Below are 21,112 nucleotides of genomic sequence, written 5' to 3' on the forward strand. Positions count from 1 at the left end.
CAGTGATGGTGGTTGATGCAAGAGCAGTTAATAAAGTAAATCCCAAATTACTACAAAGCTGCTGCTTTACTTTTGTTGTTGCAGTGTTTCAAAGTTAAACCACACTGAGAGCGACTCCTGCTGGTCTGGTAGGGGAAAAAAAGAGGGCGAGTTTCTGTTACATCACAAAATGTTCTGCTGTATGAAATTGGAGCTGTTTGAAAATAAAGAGGTGGGCCAAAGCAATGAGGAAGACACAACACAAGAAGTGTTGCTAGCTTACAATTGACACACTATGTGAGAGTTTAGAGGCAGTCATGTCAGGCGGTGTGGTTCATTTTCAGCTCTGTTTGTGCTGCCGCCTTCAAAGTTCAAAGGTTGGTTGTAGTTTAGTGAATGGTTGACAGGGCTGAAAACTCTCAGGTAAGCTATGCAGTCTTAATATTTATGCTGTTTATGTTTACTGTTAGCCATTTTGAGACAGGAAAAACAACACTTTGCTTCAGTGAAAGCCTTCATTAGATGACAGAAGCATTCTGCTATGCATGTACACCAGCCTGCAGTCGTGCTCGTTCAGAAGAGACGGTCCAGACCACAAGAGATAAAAGTATACACCAGGGCGTCCTGACAATGACACAACTATCCTTGAAATACTTCAGCAAAAGGTGGGAAAGTGGAAACATGTTCAAAAACTGTCTAGAAAGGGAAGATTTTAAAAAGTATATAAGCGCTCTTAAAGTTTAATAGCTGTATTATTAGTCTCTTACACCCAATCCCTTTCTCAGAAGTCTTTCTGCAACCCTGCAGTTTTTATTGATGACTCTCAAACTGTGAGCCAAACTCTCAAACTTAAACCTAACGACTTAAAAATTCCCCTAAAATGGGAGTTCACAAAACTTTAAAAAAGCAGAAGGCAAAAGGAAAATGATAACAAGTTTTTGCTCAGTGAAGTTGCAGAAAAGCAAGGCTGACAAGGTTTCTTCAAAACACTTTGAAGTAACTGCTGGGAATGCTGACAGATAAATGTCCTCAGCTATGTATTAGGACTGAACTGCACTACAATGCCTTGCAAATGGGATTCGTACCACTTCCAATTCCTAAACTTTCACAATGTTCAATGTATCTCATTACACCAACACTTATGTGGAATGAAAGGATAAATGGCGGCGCCTATTAAAAGTTGCACTGAAAATCAACTGTTGAACATACTGGGCCCCATTTGTTAATGAACAACCTTTTCTGTTTGGAAACTTGCAGATCATCTTTGCTGAGTTTCCTTAAAGGTTTTTGTGTCACTTATTTAGTCAAATCATTAACTCACTGTCATCCAGCTAAACGTTAGTTCTTCCCAGCCCTGTTTCTGGAAGGACTCCAGACCTGCCAACACCTAACTAACATCACTATTATTCTATTGGGCCCAACAGATGCAGCGCACCTTTGTCCCACCAATATATAATGTCACCATTTGCGGTGGAACCCACGGGAATGAGTTGACTGGGGTGTACATTGTGAGGGAAATGCAGAAACAGAAGATGGAGAAAGCTGGGTCTGTTTCTGTAACCACCGTTGAGACCAATCCAAGAGCCGTGGCTGCTGGCAGACGATACACAGAGATGGATCTGAACCGCTGCTTCACAGATGTCTTGCTGAGGTAAGCCAGCTTATCCACATAAGTCCCGTGGGCTGCAAATTTGAAAAGTCTGTGTTGTGTCGACTGCTCATGTCGCTTCTCGGCTCCCAAGTTCCCCCATAACAGAGTCAACCCCGTATGAGGTGAAGCGAGCCCAGGAACTGAACGCTCAGCTGGGGCCCAAAGGAAGCGCAAAGGCTGTTGACCTGCTCATAGATCTGCACAACACCACTTCCAACATGGGCCTGTGCTTCATCTTCTACTCCATAGACTGGATCACTCTTCACATTTACAAATACATAGAGGTATGAACTCAGACACACAGCTTCACAGCTTCCTATGGTAAGAATATAGCAGACCGCATGTCTATTGTAACCCTAAGCCCAACCCTAACCCTTCATGCTGGCCATAATTAATACATGAAGAAAAAAATTAGGCTACCCTGTCTGTAATCCATAAGACTTTATCTTTTAAGGCTAGTTATTGACTCATTATATTATACTAAAATCATAGAAGATAGTTTTTAGAGCCACTGCAGGATGTACGTTAGGTTTTTAATCTGTAAATATCAAATTTTCAGAATAACTTGAACTCTGTGCCTGTGAGAGCGATCCAGCTGGACATTCCCAGCTCCGAAGCTTATTCCCTGGAGTCAGTGGGCAAACATGGCTTTGGTAACTATGTAAATGTTCATTATGTTGAAGATTATCTTCATTAAGCTGGATTTCTTTGACAAGCATTGTTTTGTTGCAGCGATAGAAGTCGGCCCGCAGCCTAGTGGTGTGCTCAGAGCTGATATCTTCAACGTGGTGAAAGAAGCATTGGATCTCACATTACAGTGGCTTCAGAAATTCAGTTCTGGTAGGAAGCAATGCAGGTTGCTTTCTTTCAGTTTTTTTGCTGAGCAAATCTCTACATAACAAAAGTCCTAAATCCTGCTCTTATTTTTGATTGTGTTATAGTAATTAGACACATTACTCAGTGATTTATTTTCCTCTGCTAACAGGGCACAGTTTTGAAGGCGGCACAGTGGACGCATACACTTTTGTTAAAAGTGTTGACTACCCAAGAGACTCGGCTGGTAAAGCTACTGCTATCATCCACCAAGACCTACAGGTGAACTTTTGAGTCTTTTAAATTCAACAATTTACCTGTGAACTTAATGAAAGACTGAGGCTCCTTAGACAACCAGTGAAGTGAAACCATGCATGTATGTTACCCTCTCTGTTTTTTATTTTAGGATAATGACTTTAAGCTTCTGCGGTCAGGGGATCCCATCTTCCAGACATTTTCTGGGGATATTTTGAAATACGAGGGAGAAGACCTCTACCCTTTCTTCGTGAATGAATGCGCCTACTACGAGAAGAAGATTGCTTTCCATTTAGCTCAGAAAAAAACATACAGCTTTCCGCATATAAGCGTGAAAAACGATTGAGGGAAGACAGAGATAACATGAGGGCTTCCATCACCTTAAGAAATAAACACAATGGAATGAAATATGGAAGTCAGGAATTTGAGTCTATCTGTAACACCTGTTTGCATATAAAGTGCCTTGCAAAAATAATAATATTTATAGCCATTAAATCTTTTTACATTTGATCTTGTGATAAATTTCAGTGTTTTTTTATTTTTTTATTCTGGTCTTACCTGATAGACTTGCACAAAGAGGAGCATAATTATAAAGTGGAAGGAAAATAATGCATAGATATTAAAATTTCTACTTCAATTAAAAATCTAACTGGTGTGGTGTGCACTTATATTCAGCCACCCTGAATCTGTATTTTGTAAAACCACCATTTGTCATGACAGGAGCAGGTATTCTGAGCTGCCTTTAGGGGTGGGCAATGTAACGTACATTTTATTATATTTTCTAGTATTTATTGCAATAACAAAAAATTCTTATTGATCATTATTAATTATGGAATGACAGAAAAATCCCTGCCTGTAAAATCAATCTGAAACAGTTAATACCACTTATTTTTTTCCCGCTCTTTCAATATTAGATTATCATCAGTTGTGCCCAAACTAAATAAATGGAAACATTACTTGTGTATTTCTGATGATCTTCTTAAATGCATGTTGAAAATTGTCTTCACACATAAATGAAAAATATATACAGTAATGCACATTCCACAACTTAACTTACAGTTATGTGCTTTATTGTAATGCATGGAGTTTTAGTAGGTCTCTTAAAGGTTCATTCTGCTCTAAATGGTCAGAAAGGCAGCACATCTGCACAGAAATGCAAAATTAGCCAAATTCGCTCAGATATTTTTTATTTGCAAAAGGTAAAGCACCATCTCTGCATTCAAATTGACAAAATTCCAATAAAAGTAACCAATTCTTAAATTTATTTCACACAGCAACAATACAGCAACAATACAATATTGTTCTTCAGAATATGAAAAAGTTTTCAAGACGTTTCAATACGTATAACTCTACATACTGACAGGAAACACTTCAGTTAAAGATGTCAGTTCAAAACAAAGTCACAAATTTATTTTCTGACATCGATGTGATATGACAAATTCCTACTTATTTGAAAATGTAACAGTTAAAACATCTGTGATCATTGTGAATTAACAAAATGTTTCATACAGATATTTTGCGCACTTTAAATTTGCCAACGTTTTTTTCTTTTTTTTCCCTGAAATTATCTTGTGAAAACCTAAAAACGTGAGGATTCTGTGCTAATGTGCTCAAGAGTGAATATAATCAGATTATCAGATAGTTTGATGTTCTGGAGTCTTTTTTGAAATCTTGCCTGACCAATTGAATAAAAGCCAGATCCTAACACTGCCCCCTCATGGTAAACACAGGGCATGATGGGGGCGACAACTTGGCAACAATAACCCTGATTTATGTCCATCACTCTGTAACAAAACAAATAAATCATCAGATGGAAAACAAGAAAATATTTAGCTGGGGAACTGAAGAATATTTTCTTATTTTTCCTATAGTTATTCCCTTCCCCTTAAAGTTTTAAAGAACTTTAGTCCCAATAACCTAAATTGTCCTCACGTGGTATAAAAATATGAAGTATTGCTTTCCGTTTTCAACTTGTGCTGTTTTCTAAACATTTTCTTTCTCCAAGAATAGAAATTTACACATTTTGAGCAAATGTTAATCATTTTTTTTGCTTGATGAAAAATGTATTTCTGAAAAAAATCATGTTGGTTGAAGAAATGAGAATCTGGCCACTGTGCAAATCAGTGAAATAATTAGCCAAATAAAACAATTACTGGAGTTGTTCACTCTACTACTTTGTACTGCAAAAGTATTATTACCCTCAAACCTTTCACATTTTGTCAGGTTACAATCACAAACTCCCAGACAAGAGCTAAGATGGACTGAATTAAATACAGGGCCTTTCTGGATGAAAATCTGAGGCTGCAAAAGATCTCAATTTGGAGCAGAGCTACAACTTCCAGCATGACAACCAGCCTAAACATACGGCCAGGAATAAAATTGAATGGTTCAGATTAAAGAGTAAAAAGGTGTGGAAATTAACTAGTCAAAGTTCAAAACTAAACTCAAGTGAAAAAAGACAAAAAATTGTTCTTCCTAGATGTATCTAATCAGCACTAGGTGTTTTCCAAAAATAGAATTGGCAAAACTTTGTAGATTTTTATGGCTGGAAGAGAGCTACCCCAAAAGAATTGCAGCACCAACCAGAAAGCTGAGGTGCTTGCGTAAAAATATTGTCTCAATTTACTTTTAGCTTCCCATTTATGCACTGCGAGGTGTTGGTCCAAAAATAGTGAGTCCTGTGGTTGTAAGGATGCTGAATGTGCAAACTCAAGGGTGTAGATACTTTTGCAAGGTGTCTTATATCAAGAATGTTTTTCTTTTTTTTTGAGTGTATGGTCAGGCAAACCATGAAGATAAACTGCAAAATTTGACAAACTCCTATAAAACCAACGTTGAACAACTGAGAAAGTAACTGTTTAGACAGGTTTTAACATTTAAATGGCAGTAGTAACTGAATTTCCTGAACGCATTTAATAGATTCAGCTTGTTGCAAAACCAACACAATGAAACTGATAATTATGCTGCATCAATACACACGAAATTCATCAATATCAATGACAGCAGAAGGTGAGTGGTTCCACTTTTAGACTGTGGTATTTTATGACATTTAGTCATTTTACCACAGACCAAAATAAAAAAAAATACCACAGATGATGGAAAGGTCAACCCAAACAACATGCAAAGCCTTGATATTTAAAAATGATGCAAAAACAAGACAAAAGTTAAATAAAGATGCACCAGACTGTTTTCAGTAACAGAAACAACTACCTTGATTTGGATCATAAAAGTCCACATCTAAAAGTCAGATAGTGCAAGTTTACACAGTTGCATCCGATTTAAGGACAATATGGTGAGCAGCTGAAAAAGCATTGGCAACAAAAGAAGGCAAATGGCAAAATAAAAAACCCAGCAGAAACAAAAATAGCACAAATACCTCTAAAAATATGCAACATCAAGATGATACACAACACAGTAATGGGGTAAAAAACAAAAGAGGCAAAGGTGATATATAAAGCCACACGAAATGATTCAATGTGTTTATGAGTACGTATGGATTGGTTGCAGCTGACGTTTAAACCTGTGATACCCTGAACTATTTCTGCATTGCAAAACTGCTACAGTGGAAGTGAAAAGCTACGACCTGAACATTTTATTGAACTACAACCACAAATTGTTGGAAGGAAGGTGTAGACCTACTGGTTATTGTCAAATATATTATTCCTCTCTCTTTATGCAACCCTATATGCGGTTATGCGGGTGTAGTGTTTGCGGTGACTTCTGGCCGCCCACAGGAACAGAGCGGCGGCCATCATCTGCAGGGGGAAGGAGATGAGGGCCAGGTAGAGAGACCACCCCACTAACTCACCGACGTTTTTCGGTTTTTTGTATTCGCTGTTGAGCAGATGCACGCTGCTCAGAAAACAGCAGACGGTTCCCAAAGAGCAGAGACCTGATAACAAGACGAGACAACAGCAGCGCAGAAGGATGAGAAACAAAGATGCTGTTGATTACAATCATCAGTCTTCAGCTTGTTGCAGGACTTAAAGTAAAAAAATATATATCCCGAAGCTCAAACTTTCTTTTTGTGGTGCTGATAGGAATGAAACTATAACACATTGTTGTACGCTTACTAGAAATGGTCTTTGAAAAGTGTAAACGTCTTAATATCAGCACAACAAAAAAGAAAACTTCACGTATCGATGCCCTCAATGAGGTTCCAAAGTGTTTGGACTCAAAGAAAAAAAAAGAGAAGCATCTGTGCAGCCTCATAGTTAGAAAGAAGAATAATAATCAAAAAGACTCACAACTACATTCGACAGGCAATTTACAAGAAATTTTAAAAAGTCAATATTACAACCTAAAGAAAGAAGTTACACAGAGCTGGTTTGAGGATTTTCTGTTTTTTCTACATCTTTTAAATGTTCTGGATTATAAACAAAGTTCTGTAAGAGATACAAATCACTACTTTTCACATTTTGGCTGGACCTGAGAAAACTATAATAACTGCTATACTCGAGGCCGTGTGTGCAGCAGGGAAAGGTCTGGTTGATCCAGTAGTTTCGGTTGGTGCAGAGCAGGAGTCTGCAACCTTTACAACCAAAAGAGCAGCTTCTGCTCTCAGGTCAGCCAAATAAAACTAATTTAGAGTCGCAACTGTGTTTTTTGGAAAAAAGACAGCTTATGTAGATAAACGTCTACTCAAATAAATTTGGTGTTATTTTCAAAGAAACAATTTTTTTTCTTCAATTTTTATAATTTAAAATAGAGAGAAATATAACATTTTGCACAGAAAGGACAGATCATTTTTCTGTAGGATGAAAAACGATGTAAAAAAAAAACAGATTCAATTCTAATGAAAAGAAAAGTAGAACTACAACATATTAGTGGCACTTTCAGTGTAATTCTTTGTTGAAATTCAACACCAATATTACAAGAAAAAAAACAAAACAGCTAAAAGCCTGCATTTATTATATTTCTAGTTAAAAACTTTAGTAGGTTCTTTAGCCTTTGATCCTAAGTTATTAAGAGGCATTGTGAAAAATTCAAAGAGAAACAAGTTGGACAGGTGGAAAACAGGTGGAGGAGTGCCTAAACCTGGCCGACAACTAGAAGAAGAGATTAAATGCTGCAGAAGATTGGACAGAGTTACACAATGATCTATCACAACTCAACATTAAGATAAAAATACAGCATTTTAACAAAAGGGTACACCTGAGATCAACAGCATAAGGATGTGTTTCTCTGACCTGCAATAAAATGGAACAATCCTACAACCAGGGTTGGCGTGAAGCTGCGGCACAGGCAGGCACAGACCCCTACAAGACCACTGAGAAACACCAGAGACAAGGACACCAGGGGCAGCAGAAACTGGCACCTCCACAGATCTGCATGAAAGGATAAGGATTCAGAGGTTTGTGAAATTAAACCAATTACTGAAAATAGTTTGGAGGACAAATCAACTACTGCAACAAAAATAAAAATAGTTTTATTTTATCTTTGAGGCAGGGTTGGGTATAAAATTAAAACTCCAACACAATGAGTCACTTGAGAGAGGAAGAAAGGTGAAAAAAATATTTAGATTAAAAAAAATATGTACATGAGGTTTTGAAATTTGCCTCAACTTGGGATTTGCACTCACATGTTCTGAGCAGATCCTCCTCGCTCGTATTTTGTTTGACCTTTGTACTGAATTGCTGAGGAAGGGTGAAGCTCACACAGAGGGTCTCCGTCTTAGGATCTAAAGTGAAGGGAAGAGGGCAAAGATCTACCCAAGCGTCTGAGATCAACACATAAAGCTGGTTGGAACACAGGACTGGAGGACAGGATGAGACAGAAAGCCTGACTTACGCAGGCATTTCTTACAGATCCAATAATTAACCAATTCTTCAAAGTTTAACAGATGAAAGCAAACCCAAGGTATCCATTTCCAAAAATTCAGATGCAGTTCTGTCCTTCAACCTAAGCTCTCACTGAGGAAGGAGTCCAGAGATTATTTATTGCTTTTTTTTTTTACCTGTCCATGGAATGGAATCCAGAATTTTTCTAACTTATTCTTGTCGGTGCAGAGTCTCGTGGCAGCCCCTCCTTTCTGCCTGTATGGCTACCCTACCATGTAAAAGAAGCCCACCTACTTTTTATAACCCTCCATTGTTCGAAGTCGAGCCATGTGCTCCAACTTCAGGTGAAATTATTACATTTTTGATCACGCTCAAAGGATTATTTGAAGGTAAAAAGCACACAAGATAACCTGCAAGTTGAGAAGGAGCCATAGAATTAGGAGAATTGTTGTAAATTGCAAAAATGGAGAGTTTTGCGATTGCTCTGATAGTCAGATTAGATATACAAACTGCAAAATGTGGCATATTGTAAACTACCTGTACATCCACTTTGATGAGTGCAATTTCTCTGCTGTGTTGTGTTGTCACTTTCATTGCCTGTCTGAAGATCACCTGTTGATTAAGACACTAATTAAAATCTTGATAATCTTATCACGTTTGTTTAGAGATTCATTATTTGGCTTCTTTATTTTTTAAACACGATGTAAAAGGCAAATCCCACTATAACCGATATAAGATCAAACTCTCAGACCACCACAACCCTTAACATTCCTCATTGAATGCAAAGCTAAATGCACGAGATAAACAGCAACTGCAAGTTCACTTTCTCAACAATCACGTTCATTTTTCATGAATTTATTAGAAAATATAAAGAGAGGGAAAGTATGTGTATTTGATCATATTTGCAAGGTCTTCACAAACAGCTGCTCTAACTCGCTACACAACAAAGGATTCAGATCGCACTCATGTGAAGCTCTTATGTGGGTCTGCAATGATTGATCTAACTATCTGAAATGCACCTTCATTGTGAAATAAACCTATAAAATTGTACTCTCTTATTACATAATTTAACAAATTCTTCTGGTCTAATAAATAGTAATAGAATGTCTACATCTAATAATATCGTCTAGCTTTACACCAATCTCAGGTGCAATGTATGGATGGAAAATGATATTATTTCTCACAATAGACTACAGTGCTAGAAACTGTAATTCCTTCAGGTTTTTAAAGGACAGTCCAGGGTTTTCTCCTCTAAAGGAAGTGAAAACTCCAGAGCATGGTGCTGCCACTACAATCTCCCATAGTGAACATGGAGTTAATTGTATCAATAAAAGTTTATGTGTGGTTTCATCAGATCATAACACAAAGTTACACTTTTTTTATCCATTATGTTTTCAATCTGTTTGTTGTTCAATTTAACTATACATGCTATCTTCCACAGTAAATTAAATAAAAAGACTTATCAATGTCAATTTTTGTTAATATCTAGAAGCAGACATGTGTTAACGTTTTTAGATCAATTCTAGGTTGGCCATCTTCCAAAGCAGGTAATAAAACATCTTGTTGGGACACTGCTACTTTTTTTTGTTTTTAAAAAGGTGAATTTCTTTTAATTTCCTAATTATTTGTGTAAAAGGTTAAAGTGAAAAGCAGTTCAGAGGTGTTAGTAGCCATATTATTCCTGGTCGTTCACCCACATAGCGACTGGAGAACGACTGGATTCCAGCAGAGGAATAAATGGTCAGGAGGAAGTAAACATTAGAAACTAAATAAATATGTCACTTTCTAACTTAAATTTTTCTTTCAAATTAAAAAAACAAAAATAGACTTTACAGTTTAGCATTTCTGTGAGTTGTTTTAGTGCAGGTTTGATACAATACCTTGCTGACAGCAATACCAATGGGTGCAGTGAGGAACCTGGATACACCTCCACCACAGACCCAAGGTGCCGTTCCACGTGAACAGGTGGCTGCTGTATGTCTTCTCATCAAATTCTCCAGTGAGGAACTCATTTTTGATCACAGTGGTGTTGATACACTGTTGTACTGGGTGTTGTACGGTGTTGTTGTACTGGAACCAGTTCTGAGTCCCCACCGCCACGGACAGGTAGACAGTGGCCAGCAGACTGAGGACTGAGCCGATGACCAAAGCCGTGGCGTAGCGATTGTCCACCATGGTCTCACAGACAGGTCGGACTGCCTGCAAGCAGGGGGGAGAGAGATGTAATTTCTGACAAAGAATGGACTCTATAGATAAATATTTTGTTGTTCAGCAACTTCAGCCACAGCAGCACAACTCTGAAGTGACGGATCAATTTTACTCTTTTAATTAGACATCTGACTGCATTCTGAATGTGGAATACCACCTTCCACACAACTTCCAAATCCAAAACACTGTGTTGTTAAACTTCTGCTAGACTATTTCCTCAGGATTACGCAATGTCCTTATCACACTGTATCAGGTTTAGTATCTAAGTCATTGACAATGTACAAGCAAATTAGTGTCGATCAAACTGGGCAAAATATTACCAATATGTTTTATCCAGATATCCAACAGTGCCATAGTTCCGTTGGATTACAATACTATGGCAAATATAAGCAGTCTTTTGTGGTATTAAATACAGATACTGCAATATCTGAAGTATATCTCGTATCTGTGTTACAAGAAAAACGTAATATTTCAAGTTTTCATGAATCTGTCATCAGTGTAGTTTAAATTAGTCTGGATGGTTTAGAGTTCCAGGAAACCTTCTGTTTGTAGATAAGGGGGAAAAAAATCTTTTTTAAAATGTTATTTTCTCTATTAGAATAAGTTCATCAAATTGTAGCGTTATCAAGGGTTTAACGTGCTAAAGCAATTCACTACTGGTAGCTATGACCAGTCAACGAATTGATATTTTCGCATAAAAATGTTTAACTTGAATCTTTAAAGTCAGTTTATTCAAGAACTGAAAGCTAACTTCAGCTGTATGTTGTTAGCACCTTAAACTGGGCGTGTTTCAGTCGGTGTCCGAACCTCGGGAGACTTTATTCGGTCATGTTTAAATATCACCCGAACACCGAGGCGGGGGATACTGGAAAAACAAAGACAAAAACCGGTTAACAGCTTTATACCAGCAACTACGGAGACAAGAACTTTGACATTCAATAGCTAATTTAGTGGACTTGTTTCAGTTAGCAGCAGCTACACAGACATAGAAAATAGAAACATGGCGACCTAGCTATGTTTCTAGGTCGCCTCAGTCACACATAGAAGGCACCGTCATTATAATTCAATTTAAAAAAATTAGCATGATCAAATTCATAGGTAAGAAAAACATGATACTAACAAAACGCTTCCTCTCAGTTTCCTGATGCTGCTCCGGTGTTACGTCGGTCTTGTTTTTTTTTTTTTTTTTTTATAACTTTATTTAAATTGTTGCATTTGTTACAAACAGTGAAAAAGTATTGACAATCTAGGAAACCAACATAATAGAAAAGTAAGATGACAATAAACAAATACTGTATTCAGTAAAAAATCATGTAATAATTTTATACCCCTTTTGTTTGAATTTAAGATTGCATACGACCTGCAACACGTCCCTGCATAAAGTTTACAGAAAGGACAAGAGATAACGATAGCTTTATATTTATGAAGGAAGTGTGTGGTTGGTTAAAATGAATGACTTAATTTTAAAGAAACCTCTTCGACTTTGAATGGAAGAGCACATTTTTTTTCCAGTTAAGATTCTGCACAAAGATATTCCACTTTGTCTGCAGGATAAAGTGGATAAAACCAGATTTTCATGAAAATATTGATTGAATTTTAGAAGTGATGGCTTTTAGTTGATTTGGATTGTCTAGGCTGGGGTCAGGAGGATTTTAGGTCAATATCTTTAAACAACATGAGCAACCCCAGGACAGCATGAATTGCAATGCTTCCCTTAAATTAATAAGAACCTTGTACTAAGAAAATCTGCATAGCTGTAGAGGTTCTTTGTCGTAGCTGATGAAATTGGATAATGCCAACTATGTCTGAAGAAATAATAGCTTGTTTTTGTCCAGAATTTTAGAGTTATTCCAAATATTAAACCTGTGGAAAACAGGTTGTGATTAGAGACCATACTAAAATGTACCTGTTGGTGGAAGATGGAAAGTTGTGGGTATTTTTAGAATATAAATTCCTCACGATGGGGGAACTACAGCCACTGTGAAAGCTCAAACTTTGTGCTTTGGGAAAATCCACCCACTTACTTACATATGTGCCCTGCTATTGGATTGACACCCAGAGGTGCCCCCTTTAAATGATTAACATGCAACAGCATCAGTTGGGGCACAAATTGTTGCAGTATGGGAAAAGAAGAAAAATAATGACAAATGTAAGAGGTGGAGACAAAGAAAATGTGGCATGTGGAACACACTGAAGTGAGAATCCGAAATAAAGAATGAGTTTAATGTAGAAACCAATACTAACCTATCCTGTCTTTAAATTTGATGCCATACATCTGCCTGTCCTATAATGTGAATATGCATAAAAGCTAAGTTGTATTAAAATAAAGATGGATTTCAAGTTTTTATTTTGTTTTTATAATGTAGGCACATCTTGTACAAATATTATAACTACTTCATAAATGACATTTGACTAATTTAAAGCTATAGAGCAACTGGTTTTTGTCATAGGACTACACATCTGAACCGATATATCCCTGATGTGGTTTTCATCTGAAAAATGTAATGCTCCCTGAATGATGAAATGCCACAGCTAACATTGCTTATAATCCCTTTGATAAATACTTTTTATCTTCTTGTTTTCTTGAGAGTAGACAAGAAGAGATTTTGAATACATGTTACAATCAAGTGGTGCAAACATAGTTAGAAAAATAGTATCAGAAAACAAAATGATTTTTACATAACGTAGATCGGGTAAAAAAAAAAAAAAAATTCAAATGCTTATCCATTTCAAAATCAATCATTGATTCCAGACTCATATGTCGAGTCCTGCAGTGCAAACTGATTCCTTTAGTGCAACAGAGAGTTCCCTTATTGTCACAGGAAATCCTCTGTAGTAAACAGTCTCCTGCGCGGTTTGGGTTCAGAGAGGACTGGTGCATTGAGGATCGGTGTGGTTGTAAACTCAATTGTGCATGGCTGGGAGCTGCATGGATCTGCTTCCAGCTCCAGGATGGTCACATTGTTGGGTGCTGCTGTGCTCAAGATGCTGGCAGGCACAAAAAGTGTCACCTGAGGGCCTCGAGCGGGCCAGTAACGCCCTAAATTAAAACCGTTAATCCAGATCTGCCCCTAAGGAAACAAATAAATATTTAGTTTGTACTGCACTTTAGTCAAAGATGCCTAGCAGATACTACATTTGGAGTGTAAAAGTTTAACTAGTGATATAAACTAAACAATAATAAAACATTTATTATCTGAAACTATTTGTAGAGGGGTAGTGACAGCTCATGTTCTTGTTGCTTAAATTAAAAAAAGGTCTACTTTCCCAATTTAATTAAACTCACATGCTGAATATCTATACATGGGTAGGTGACAAAGCTTAAAAGCTAAATGCTTATTTGAGGGTCACTCACCTTCTTCCAGCCTGGCAGCTTGACATAAGTGTCTTGAGGGAGGTCAGGAATACCATCAGGAATGATGAAGCTTCCATTATAGAAAGCGGGAAGCGAAAGAGTCGCAGGCTGATCTGGATCTCTTTGTGTGGGAGATTGTTCTCCGAGGAGGCCCTGTCTGACCGCCTCGTCGATGCTAAGACTGTACATGGTCCAGCCGGTAAGGGGGGTTTGTCCCAGATTAAGATTGGACACCAGTCCCTTTATTGAGAAAACAACAAATGATAAATAAAGGTAACATTTCTAAATCATTCTAAATGTTTCAGTATGGATGGCCCATTATGATCCCAGGTTGGTGCAGTGTCTGTGACTTTATGTCAGCCGCAACTTAACGTCTGACAGCACATTAGACCTTGAGGCCTCAATAACATATTTCTAAAGCCGAAAAAAAAAAAAAAAACAAACCTTGAAGTCATTGATGTCTTTTCCAAAATTGATTCGGCCCATGTTTTCCACCAGAATGTCCACCTGACTTCCAGCATTTCCCGTCACATTCACACTCAAGACCTTGTTCCTTTCCAGAACCCCTACTGCCACCTTAGAAAAAAAGTATGTTTATATTAGTACAATTATCACAAAAACTTGAGAAAAAAAATTGACATTTTGAAATTGAAAATTGCATTTACTGTTTCTGTCCTGAAGTGCTGTTGAATGGAGATAGACTGAATCACTCAGACTATTGTTTGTTATTTTTGATTCCTCATACTTTGTCAATTCATGTACTCAGAGGCAAAATGCACCGAAAAAGCTGGTCTCTAATGTAACAGGCCAATTAATATACTGCTGTCTCTTTCTGTATTTTTGTTAATTAAGAATGTTGTGCTCTTCATTGAAGTTCTGCATCTACTGTAGTTCTTTCATAATCATCAGCTACAATTCACAGCTTTTGCACAGAGGATCTGATGATGAATAATGTGACTCACCCCGTCCACTGATACATACGCTCTATCATGGACCCCATTCAGAGGTGATGACAGAGGGGTGGGTTGGCTGCAATTAACAGGCAGGGTCGTTCTATACAGAACAAAGCCAAAGTCCTGGAGAGAAAAAAAAAGACACAGAATATAGGGAGGACAAAAAACTGGAACTACTGTGGTGAGAAAAGACTGGAGGATACCTGATTTAAGTCAATGAACGTCTGAGGATAGGTGCTTTTAACTGGACCTGAGAATGACAGCGTTTCTACGGCACTTAATACTGTCTGGAGCTGCAGGAGACAAAACAAGCAAGTCAAAGCTAGTTTGGCTCAAAGTCAGAAAAGATGGTCACAAACCAGAAGCCTGTAAGTGATTGCATCAAACACAGTCATCTGAATGCTTACCTTCTGCATTTTAACAGAACCGTACGCATACTTTGGTGTTGCTGGTGGAATCGGTCCCTCCGGTACCTTACTGTACTATTTTAGGAAGACAAAGACATTCACAATGACACAAAGAAAAATATCTAAAACAATGCTTAAATATTCAGGTTCATACCATTCTGATAACGTCTCTGATGGCAAAGTATTTCTCTGTGAGATCTCCTGCCTCTGACAGAGGGGCGTCATAGTCATAGCTTGTGGGCTGTGCAGCATATGGAGAGTTTGCACCTGAGAGCATTAAAACAAACCATTAGTGTCTCAGGAAAGAGGCAGGAAAGCTGTCCTTTATTCTTACATCACACTCACCATTCCAGTAGCCAAAGTTTGACCCGCCTATGAACATGTACCTTCAGGGAAGGAATGAAAAAAAAAATTTGACTTTAGATTTTTTTTTAGAATTATTTACAAAGCTATAACATTATGATCACATTTTAACGATGTAATGATAAACTTTCTTCATAGAAGGTCTGTCTAACAATGACCGACTCGACATTTGCAACAACTTCAATAAATCACGTGACATACATGCATACATACGTGTGTGGAAGTTTGTGTTCAAATTGGACCAATTTTTGGTGATTATGTGTTCTGTTTTGATTGTAATGTGGTACATCTGAATATGCTGTTGACCAAATCTGCGTGTTGTTTGCTACAATTGTGCTAGCCAGAAAACTGCTGATTTTGATCCATTTAGTTCAAATTTAAGTCTTCTATCAAAGTGTGAAACTTTTCCACTTTTTCCACCAGCTTTTGCAACTGAAAAGCTTCATCAGGAAAATATGTAAAACTGCCAAACTACTGTTTGCCTGGAACTACAAGCCCAGCCTTTCTTGTCTCTTTTCTTTCTGTAGCACAATGTTCCCAACTGTCTTTGTGAGCTTCAGCATCTCAGTAACTAAAAACAGATGTGAGGTATGGTCAGTTAGAGTCCACTCAAATAATAACATTTTTTTACTAATGTACAGAAAGTGAAGGCATGAAACCTGACATATAATAGTCAATCTAATGCTGTGTCCTAAAAGTCCTTTGTGAATGAAATACTGCACACACTGACATTGCGATGATATGTGCATCATAATATATGGCGCTGCTTTGATAAGAATTATCCATCCTTTCAACAATTCTTTTGATTGTTTTTAAATTGAATATATTTGAACAATCATTGGTTGTTTCTTCTATACAATCTCATATTTTAAGGCTTCAGTTCTTGTAGTAACCAAATTTGACAAGTGGAAAAGTTACACGACTTCTGCCAGCAGGTGGCATAAGCAACATCAGAGTCACAGACTTCTTGTCTAAACTAATCACTAGTAACTTCTGCTCACTTACAGGTTAACATTTGCTTCCACAGCCAGCATCTGGCTGAGGGACTTGGCCACTACAGCGGACGACACGACAGAGTGACGGGATCCCCAGTGGTCCAGCCATCCAGTGTAAAACTCAGAGTTCACCTGTGAAACAAAGGAACAGGAGTATTTTCACGTTGCCATGTGGGTAAGACTGTAACAACATGCGGAGGGTAAGATGAGAAGCTCACCAAAGGCCCATAAGGTTCAGCATGTCGCTGTGCTGCAAAGGCAGCAGTTATATTTGCACCTAGCAGAGAAACGAGGCAAAGAGTAGCAAAGTGTCTTTGTGTAACTTCCTCTTTACTTCTGACTAAGCTAAAATGTAACAATGAGTCAACAGAGGCACACAAATAAGAAACAAACCTAAATTAAGGAATCTCAGAGGGTACACAATAACACAAACCAGCTTCTATCACATAATTCTATCTGAAAAGTGAGTCATTCACAGAAAAGGAATATTCACTGTAACATGCAGAGTTGTTAAGCTTACCGGAACCAAAGTCTACGGTGGCATAGAGGCCTTGTATTGAGCCACACTTTAGGTAATTCACCCCGGCACCATCTGTGGTGAACAGCACCACCTCGTCTCCCAGTTGAGCTCTGAACACTTTGGTTAGGTGACGCATGTAGTTGTAGTCACAGGCAAAGTAGCTGCCATATTCATTCTCCACCTGTTGATAAAGGTTGTGTGTCAATATTTTTCTTATCTTATGAGACTAAATCTTGTTTGTTTGAATGAATGATTTCTAACTCATCACGCGTATTGGCAACCTGGTCAATTAAATCAAAAAGTAAAAACATTCATCATCCATATTTCCAGATCCTCTCCTGGACTCTCTTCAGCTCATCCGTACAATCTATATGATGGCCTTTGATTAAGGTTAATTATGTGTCTGCTGAACCATTTCTGTTTTTTCTTGGTTTTTAATCAATTACTGCTTAAGACCCAATGATCATCCATTTTAAATACATCAGTTCAAAATCACATGAACTCAGTAAGGTTCTCTTGTTCTACAATACATTAATGAGCCACACAGATCCTCCACCATACTTGACAGTGGGACTCATGCTGTTCCACACATGAATCCTCTGTTTCCCACCTAACCAACCTGGATTGATTGTTGTTTTGTTTTTGTTTTTTCATAAAAGCTCAGACTAAAGATCAATACATACTCCATAAGGACAAGGAAGTCTGTTTTCTCCCAGAGCTGCAGTAACTAAAGTATGTCATTCTAGTGTTGTGGTTTGGTAGCTCTTGCATAAACTTATCACTTTCAATAAGCAGTGGCCAAACTATCCATGAGAAACTTCAATAAGTATACATATTAAAAATTCTCCATTGATATTTGTTTACCATTTATATGTTTACCAGGGCGGACTAGTGACTTTGAAGTGGGCTGTAAAATGAAAACCAGTCGGGTACGAGCATGACAAACAAATTGAGACATCCAGGCTCACCTGTACAGTGATGATTGGACCTCCGTTCTGATAGAGGTAAGGCTTCATCATGGGCAACAGCTTCCCCATCCATTTATCCACAGCTGCAATGTAATCTGGAATAGACACAAATTACAGCATTGTACTTTCATGCTGTAGGATACCGCATGCATTCCTGACTCGATGTGTGTTTGGTGCTTACCAGGGTCAGATGATCGCAGCACAATGTTTTTCTTTTTGAGAAGCCATGCAGGCAGACCCCCCTAATCGGCAGAATAGCATAAATAATTAGAAACACAGCAAGGAAAATATTCCCACAACAGGCGCTGAGACTGCCAAGCGTTAGATTTCACACATTGTACACAGTTCATTATACTGTAGGTACACTGCCTTGCAAAAACATCCATTTTGCTAAGACTTGTTTTCCTGTATTTGATCACATTACAACATAAAAGCCAGACAATGACTGTAGGGGGAAGTAAACCAACAGAAAACAATAAAACTAAAGAATTTTAACCACAAAATCCCAGCACTGGTCCAGGTTTTTTTTTTCAGATTTTTTGTTCAAATGGTGACATTCAGATAAAACATGAGACTGCAGGTCTGAGGTCTGCTCTTCAAACATGTCCTTCTTATGTATACTGTCACAGCAGACTCACACACAGCTGTCTGGGGAGTAAATGCTATTTTCTGACAGTCTTAGAGAAGGCTTTGCGTCAGAGGACATACTGCACAGAGGACAATGCAAGAGAAACTATGTATTTTAGTGAATCTTGCAAATGTTATCTGGCTAATGTGGAGTGCCACATTAACTATGTCATTTTAGCACATGACTCACTAGATTACGGCACTTACTTGAACTCAAAGGAAGCCTTTGAAAAAAATGAGACTAAATGTCTCTTTTCAACTCAATTTTTGAAAGCAAACACATTTAAAGACTTGTTTTCCTCACCATGTCCCACTCTCCACATATGTACGGCCCTGGACGAAGGATCACCAACAGACCGATGTCCTGAGCCAACTTAAGAAAATATTCCACATCTCTGTCTCCGCTGAAATTGTACTGGCCAGGAGTCTCTTCATGGTAGTTCCAGGGAATGTAGCTGCGAGCATAAATAAGAAAGTATTAATGTTCAACAATTAACTCATAAAGTGTGTTTTATCCCGAATAAATGCAAAATGACGCAAAATCAGAATGAGATTCAATAAAAGAAGAAACCAGCACATTGTTTTCATAAAGTATGAATTTAATATGAATCTAAAATATGCTGTTGAAGTGAAAATTGGTTTTTAAATAAACACAGAGAATAAATTACTCCATATGATTACTAATAAACATTTACTAAAAATTGTCTTAGATCTTATATGTCGAGGGGTTGCTCAGTTCACCAGATTTATATATTAAATTATGTCTTTCACCCAATTAATAAGTAAATAACACATTAAATAAAAATACCTTTCTTTTGAAATAATTCTGTCACATTTGATTCTAGGGAACTTTTATCATTTTATTATAAATTCAGCATGCTTCCAAGTTCGGCGAATAATGTGTTCAAACAGAAATCTCCAACTCTGGCTCTCAAGGCCCAATGCCCTGCATGCTTTGGTTGAGTTTGTGCTCCAGGACTCCTAACTGTAATGACTGCTTTATCTCCTCAGGATGCCATTAAAAGCAGAAAAACCTGTTAACCCCCATTTATTTGATTCATGTGTGTGGCAGCAGAGAAAAATCTAAAACATGTTATGATATATGATCCTGCTTTTATTGACCAAACTATTTGTTATCCATGATCAAACGTCATTATTTTAAATTAGAAGACAAACTAAAAGCAACTTTTCATCTGTTAAAAGCAAGTAGTAGTTGTGAATATGATATTGCTTCATAAAACTATGCAATGATAATAACTCATTTGTTCAGTGTCTGCAACTTTCTTAGGAGACCACTGATGCAATCACATAATTCCTGATTTTAAATGTGATATGATAGAACAGCACTATATATATATTTGTGTGTGTGGAGGAATCATACGTCTGGATGGCGTTCAGTCCTGCCATGTACATCTTTAGCAGCCGGTCTTTCCAGTAGGCCCTGGGGATCCTGTTGTAGTGGATGCTTCCTGATATGTAACGAAATTGTTCCCCATCCTTACGGAAACAGTTGTTTTCGTAGTCCACGCTGAATGATGGAGCCGTCCCATTCTGCAGGTCAAAACACCATTATCTGTCATTGAACACTTACACACGGGCGGTACTTCCCATAGAGTTTCAAGTATATAGCCCAGAGAGTCACCTCAGGTGACTGCAGGAATGTAAAACACCTGACTGTCAACTGATGTCACTTAAAATGTTTTAGTAAATAATGCTGCAGACTTATCAACATGTTCAAAAATATAATCATAAAAAAAAAACTGAATTAAAGCTTTAGTTAGTCTAGACCCTTATAAATTGCAACACATTATTTACATCTATATTTTTAGCTTAAAATACCCATCAATTATGTAGTTATTATGTATTATGATGCCAATAAACCATGAAATCTGCTCATTTCAGTTTAAAATGTTATATAAACTCAAAAGAAAGTTTAAAGACTTTAGGTAGGTGCTCAGAAATACTCACAGAGTGTCCAAACACCATCAGAAGCAGCAGCAGCAGAAAGACGCTGTTGAATCGGAGCACCGACATGATGAGTCCCTCTCACAGCTAGTGCTGTGATGTTGCTATATTAAAACCTCTTAACAGGAGCCACAAACACCAACAAAGTCAGATATCTAGCCAAGGATTTCTCAATGTACTGAGGTGTCAATAAGCGGCATCACAAGTCGCGGAAGTAAAAATCATGTGACCGCCCGATCCCATGAAACATCTCGGATGCTGTCTGCCCAGTAG

General features: G+C 37.7%; 3 protein-coding genes across 5 annotated transcripts; 1 reads left to right on the top strand and 2 right to left on the bottom strand.

Moving 5' to 3' along the window:
* Nucleotides 1-210: 210 nt before the first annotated feature.
* Nucleotides 211-4,526, top strand: LOC102227873 (N-acyl-aromatic-L-amino acid amidohydrolase (carboxylate-forming) B-like). Of its 2 annotated transcripts, XM_023333950.1 has the most exons (8): nucleotides 218-402; nucleotides 536-644; nucleotides 1,404-1,630; nucleotides 1,722-1,914; nucleotides 2,190-2,283; nucleotides 2,363-2,470; nucleotides 2,616-2,725; nucleotides 2,850-3,044. In XM_023333950.1, the coding sequence occupies exons 3-8, from the start codon at nucleotides 1,404-1,406 to the stop codon at nucleotides 3,042-3,044; spliced, it is 927 nt and encodes a 308-aa protein (XP_023189718.1). In that variant the 5' UTR covers nucleotides 218-402; nucleotides 536-644. The 2 variants fall into 2 exon arrangements, with proteins under 2 accessions (XP_005807192.1, XP_023189718.1); XM_005807135.2 differs by lacking the exon at nucleotides 536-644 and having other exon boundaries at nucleotides 211-402; nucleotides 2,850-4,526.
* LOC102227446 (claudin domain-containing protein 1-like) lies at nucleotides 3,873-11,864 on the bottom strand. 2 transcript variants are annotated; one of them, XM_005807133.3, is made up of 7 exons: nucleotides 11,807-11,864; nucleotides 11,460-11,551; nucleotides 10,359-10,677; nucleotides 9,016-9,090; nucleotides 8,280-8,378; nucleotides 7,888-8,025; nucleotides 3,873-6,590 (listed from the first exon to the last, which is right to left on the bottom strand). In XM_005807133.3, the coding sequence occupies exons 3-7, from the start codon at nucleotides 10,651-10,653 to the stop codon at nucleotides 6,370-6,372; spliced, it is 828 nt and encodes a 275-aa protein (XP_005807190.1). In that variant the 5' UTR covers nucleotides 10,654-10,677; nucleotides 11,460-11,551; nucleotides 11,807-11,864; the 3' UTR covers nucleotides 3,873-6,369. The 2 variants fall into 2 exon arrangements, with proteins under 2 accessions (XP_005807190.1, XP_005807191.1); XM_005807134.3 differs by lacking the exon at nucleotides 9,016-9,090.
* A 1,026-nt stretch (nucleotides 11,865-12,890) lies between these two features.
* LOC102238326 (beta-galactosidase-like) lies at nucleotides 12,891-21,075 on the bottom strand. The gene is made up of 16 exons (XM_005807174.2): nucleotides 20,843-21,075; nucleotides 20,256-20,425; nucleotides 19,179-19,329; nucleotides 18,429-18,489; nucleotides 18,248-18,342; nucleotides 17,280-17,460; nucleotides 16,978-17,036; nucleotides 16,770-16,891; nucleotides 15,747-15,787; nucleotides 15,556-15,668; nucleotides 15,402-15,476; nucleotides 15,198-15,287; nucleotides 15,004-15,117; nucleotides 14,486-14,617; nucleotides 14,042-14,281; nucleotides 12,891-13,757 (listed from the first exon to the last, which is right to left on the bottom strand). Exons 1-16 carry the CDS (start codon nucleotides 20,906-20,908, stop codon nucleotides 13,503-13,505), a joined length of 1,965 nt encoding a protein of 654 aa, XP_005807231.1. The 5' UTR covers nucleotides 20,909-21,075; the 3' UTR covers nucleotides 12,891-13,502.
* Between the last annotated feature and the right edge of the window lie 37 nt (nucleotides 21,076-21,112).

The sequence above is a fragment of the Xiphophorus maculatus genome, chromosome 5 (assembly GCF_002775205.1).
Source record: "Xiphophorus maculatus strain JP 163 A chromosome 5, X_maculatus-5.0-male, whole genome shotgun sequence".
Classification (NCBI taxonomy): domain Eukaryota; kingdom Metazoa; phylum Chordata; class Actinopteri; order Cyprinodontiformes; family Poeciliidae; genus Xiphophorus; species Xiphophorus maculatus.

What these genes read in the sequence shown, in the direction of transcription:
- LOC102227446 (XM_005807133.3), bottom strand. Translation starts at nt 10,653, where the DNA reads ATGGTGGACAATCGCTACGCCACGGCTTTGGTCATCGGCTCAGTCCTC. An exon ending in GGAGGATCTGCTCAGAACAT is followed by an intron (nt 8,026 to 8,279) that starts GTGAGTGCAAAT and finishes CCTTTCATGCAG; the next exon opens with ATCTGTGGAGGTGCCAGTTT. An exon ending in ATTGTTCCATTTTATTGCAG is followed by an intron (nt 6,591 to 7,887) that starts GTCAGAGAAACA and finishes TCTTGTTATCAG; the next exon opens with GTCTCTGCTCTTTGGGAACC.
- LOC102238326 (XM_005807174.2), bottom strand. Translation starts at nt 20,908, where the DNA reads ATGTCGGTGCTCCGATTCAACAGCGTCTTTCTGCTGCTGCTGCTTCTG. An exon ending in GTGGAAGCAAATGTTAACCT is followed by an intron (nt 15,788 to 16,769) that starts GTAAGTGAGCAG and finishes CCTTCCCTGAAG; the next exon opens with GTACATGTTCATAGGCGGGT. An exon ending in AAGACATCAATGACTTCAAG is followed by an intron (nt 14,282 to 14,485) that starts GTTTGTTTTTTT and finishes TTCTCAATAAAG; the next exon opens with GGACTGGTGTCCAATCTTAA.
- LOC102227873 (XM_005807135.2), top strand. Translation starts at nt 376, where the DNA reads ATGGTTGACAGGGCTGAAAACTCTCAG. An exon ending in GCTTCAGAAATTCAGTTCTG is followed by an intron (nt 2,471 to 2,615) that starts GTAGGAAGCAAT and finishes CTCTGCTAACAG; the next exon opens with GGCACAGTTTTGAAGGCGGC. An exon ending in TCATCCACCAAGACCTACAG is followed by an intron (nt 2,726 to 2,849) that starts GTGAACTTTTGA and finishes TTTTTATTTTAG; the next exon opens with GATAATGACTTTAAGCTTCT.